At 43.1% G+C, this 3,586-nt stretch overlaps 1 protein-coding gene across 1 annotated transcript in view; it reads right to left on the minus strand.

The window, feature by feature from the left end:
• Positions 1-3,586, minus strand: part of LOC102376764 (transmembrane protein 181-like) — a 29,527-nt gene that overhangs the window by 2,440 nt on the left and 23,501 nt on the right. Inside the window, exon 6 of the mRNA XM_006038791.3 lies at positions 1,140-1,259. Within this exon, the coding sequence (XP_006038853.1) occupies positions 1,140-1,259 (120 nt within the window). The remainder of the gene's footprint in view (positions 1-1,139; positions 1,260-3,586) is intronic.

The raw sequence follows: 3,586 nt of genomic DNA on the forward strand, positions 1-3,586 counted from the left end.
AACCAAATGTGAAGAGCATTCAGCAAAAACTAAAAATTAAAATGTTTGCCTTTATATTTTAGGCCTCTGCTAATTAGGTGCTACAAAACGCAGACTAAAACATGCAGGAGGAACACTGCAGCACAGCCATCACAACCAAGATGTACACAGAGCCCACAGCGGCTCAGAGTTTGTTTAGGTTCTTTGGGGGTTGGTTTACCAGCGCTGGGGTCTTATAGCACAGGCTGGTGAAGTCCTATTAACATTCTGTTTTTCAAATCACCTTTAAGCAGTGTGTATTACACCATTTTCCTTAATTAGGCTGAATTTGGCCTATTTGCTTTACTTGTTTTACTGAAGAAAACATTTCCTTTCCAGGTCAACCTGCTTTTGGAAACTCTTGAGAAATCTTGCTAATCCCAATTTATTTATTTCTAATGTGTGGAAAAAGCTACTTTGTTAGGAGATGTAAGATCCCGATGTTCACCCAAACTTACATTTCTAAACCAGACCTTTTCTCATGAATTTATATCTGAACACTGAAAGCATCTGAACATGGAAGTGATAAAATAGAGTTTTTGATCTGCTGTTTGTGTAACCCCTGAAAGGCTTGATCACTTCACAGCTACTTCTGAATGCTGTTTGAACCCCAATTTCTAGGAAAAAGCTAGAAGAATTCTGTTCATTCTTGTGTACTCAATATTTTTTAACAATGGACTTCACAAGCATAGATTTAGAATGGCTTAATGAACAAGTGTCCCCTGTCCCCACCACTCAGAACTGTACTAGCTACAATCACATTTAAACAGGTTTTGCTACCATGGTTCCAGTCTAGCTTGCCCAGCACTGAGAAAGATTTGTTCTCAAGAGAAGCGCTCAAGATAACATCTCTAATTAGGCATAGTTTAATAACCATTCTGACAGAAAAAAAGATCTTTTTCCCCACACTTACTGGGCAAGCTGCACTATAACTTTGTTAACAGCATCCACCGAATGGTTTTGACCTAAGAATGAATCAAGAGCCTTACCTTAATACTTCCTCTGTGCAAGTGTTTCACTTTCAAAAGGAAATAACTTATTTCACTACAGTTAAAACAGACCTTCACAACAATAACTAAAAACTAAAAGACTTTTTCCTCTTGGCCCAGTATGCAACTTACTGTGAAATTGATGTTCATGATGGGAACCATCAACTTCTCCAGACCCTCAAAACTAACCAATATGTTATACTGAGTGTAGTTCAGGTAGCCAAGATGAGCCACAATGATTTCATCACATTTCTGTGAATACAAAGTTAGAATAGCGTGTAAGTTACTGAACAAAGTTTTTACATCTAACGACATACACATAAATGCAAGTCAGCCACAAGAAGATGACTTATGCTAACTGTAGCAAGCAAACTGAGCTATGTTAAAGCTTTGAGCCAAAGTCCAGGACTTCCCAGAACTAAGCAACAAAATTGAACAGAGCGCCTTCTGTGCTACTGGGAGATGCAAGTGCTGAGATTGGGCAGTAGGCAAGCAAGGGACAGCAGTTTCTCTGTAAGGAATGTAGCTGGCACAGTGCTAGGGGATTGGTGCACCATATAAGGAATGCTTGGCACAGGGCCAAGGGATTGGATAATTTGGGATGATAGAAATTACAAAAGTGATGGACAAAGGAACATGTGTGTTTTGCGTTGCCACCCTACGGAGACAGGAACAACCCTGGACTTCTTGTTTGAACAACAAGGAATCCAGAAACTAACATCCCGCACATCCAGCAGAGGATCTGAAGCCGGTAACACCAAAGGTCGCTGCTGTAACGCCTGAAGGAACTGCTTGTCAGGTCGTATCGCAAGGAAGAATACTTGTAATAAACCAAGGGGTTACTATTAAAAGTTCACTGGATATCAAATTGGACGAGGGGCCATGTCAATCCTTGGGGTTTCTGGTAAAAGGAATCTTAGGGGCAACACTAACAATGCAGAATTATAATAGTAGAACAAATATGAAGATACAAGATAGATTCACATAGAATTCATTGAAGACTTGCACTTAGAGCACAGCAACATTTCAAGGGAGGTTTGCCCTTCAGTCAAAATACAGGATTTTCTTACTAGAAAAGTAAAAGTTTAAGATCCCATTTTAAGTTTAAGTTCCCATTTTCCCTTTTGTTCTTTAAAAACAAAGTCAGAAGACAAAGATATTTTTCTTTGACATGAGTAAAACTTGAAAGCCGTTTTTATATTATCAAATTTCAGATCTTTCATATTTTGAATTTTTCACTTTGGGACAGTTCTGAACGACAAGTGCCAAGAGACTATTTGGCTCTGAAGTAGCATAAACCAGGGGTTGTCACCTGGGGGTACTTGAGATGGCCCTAGAGGGTAAGTACAGGCAGGTGGGGATGAAGCACCACCACGCAGCATCCCACACTGCTGTGCAGGCACCGCCCGCCCAGCTGGACACAGGGTGGGGAAGCTCGCACGCGGGAGATACTGCTGCTCTGTGTCTGGCCACTCTCCACCTGCTCCCCCCTCTTCCCCCTGCTCAGCAGCTGGGGTACAATGATGCCAAAAGGTTGAAAACCCCTGGTATAAACTATTGTTGAGGCCACAAGAGAACTTTCTACCAGAGTATTTTAAAAGCTCTCTAAACCACTGTAGCACCAGGAAATCTTGCAAAGCTAAGCAGGTACAGAAGACTAAAAGGAGGATTTTTGTTCGTTTGTTTAGGGGGAAGGGGAAGGAAGGAAGAGAGTGGCGATAAAGCATCATCAAAATGAGTTACTTTGGGCACGTCTACACAGCACCGTACAGCAGCTTTGCTATGGTGCCATGAATTAGTACTTGCTTTTTGAAGTATTAAAGCACAGTGCAGTATGGGTGGTTACCATGCCGTGTGTGTGGCGCATGGGTAAATTTCATCACTATGGCTGTAGTGGTGCGCTATACCTGGGGAGCACACTGCTACAGCAACATAGCTGGTGATCATGTGTAGACACGTGACCACTATGTTGCCCTTGTGCACCATAAGGCAACACAGTGTGTCACTACATCGCCATAGGGCGATATGTAGACATGCCCTTTGAACCATATATGAAACTGGTTTCCTTCAGCATCAGAGTATTCATTAGATCAGGAAAATTTGGCTTTTAAAAGGTGGTTTAGTACTCAGTCAAGGGCAAGTGCCTTGACATGCACAGAACAAAACAAACAAAGAAAAACCTAAGCACATAAGCAAGTAAATGATCCAGCACCCCACCATCAGGAGTACGCTGAGTCTTTCTTACTCGATTCGTCATTTTCCCCTACCTACATAGTAAATGGTTCTCTCCTGAGACAGTTTTAACATCATTTCTTATGCCCTAGCCATACCCCCTCTACCCACCAGACCACCAGCCAGGGTCTCCCTGGGGTGGAGGGAAGCCCCCAATGGGATGTTTCTCCCTCTCCCTTATGCCCACACAGAGCCAGAAGTGAGGTGCCAAGCAAGTCCTATAGCCTTGCCTCCTTCCCTTGGCCAGTGGGTTGGCTGAGGATTGGGGGGGAAGAGGGAAACACCCACCCTGCCGCCGGGCTCCAGAATCCCAGCTGGGCTGTGCCCAGCACAGGGGGAGGGAAAGA

The sequence above is a fragment of the Alligator sinensis genome, unplaced genomic scaffold (assembly GCF_000455745.1).
Source record: "Alligator sinensis unplaced genomic scaffold, ASM45574v1 scaffold1356_1, whole genome shotgun sequence".
NCBI classification, from domain to species: domain Eukaryota; kingdom Metazoa; phylum Chordata; order Crocodylia; family Alligatoridae; genus Alligator; species Alligator sinensis.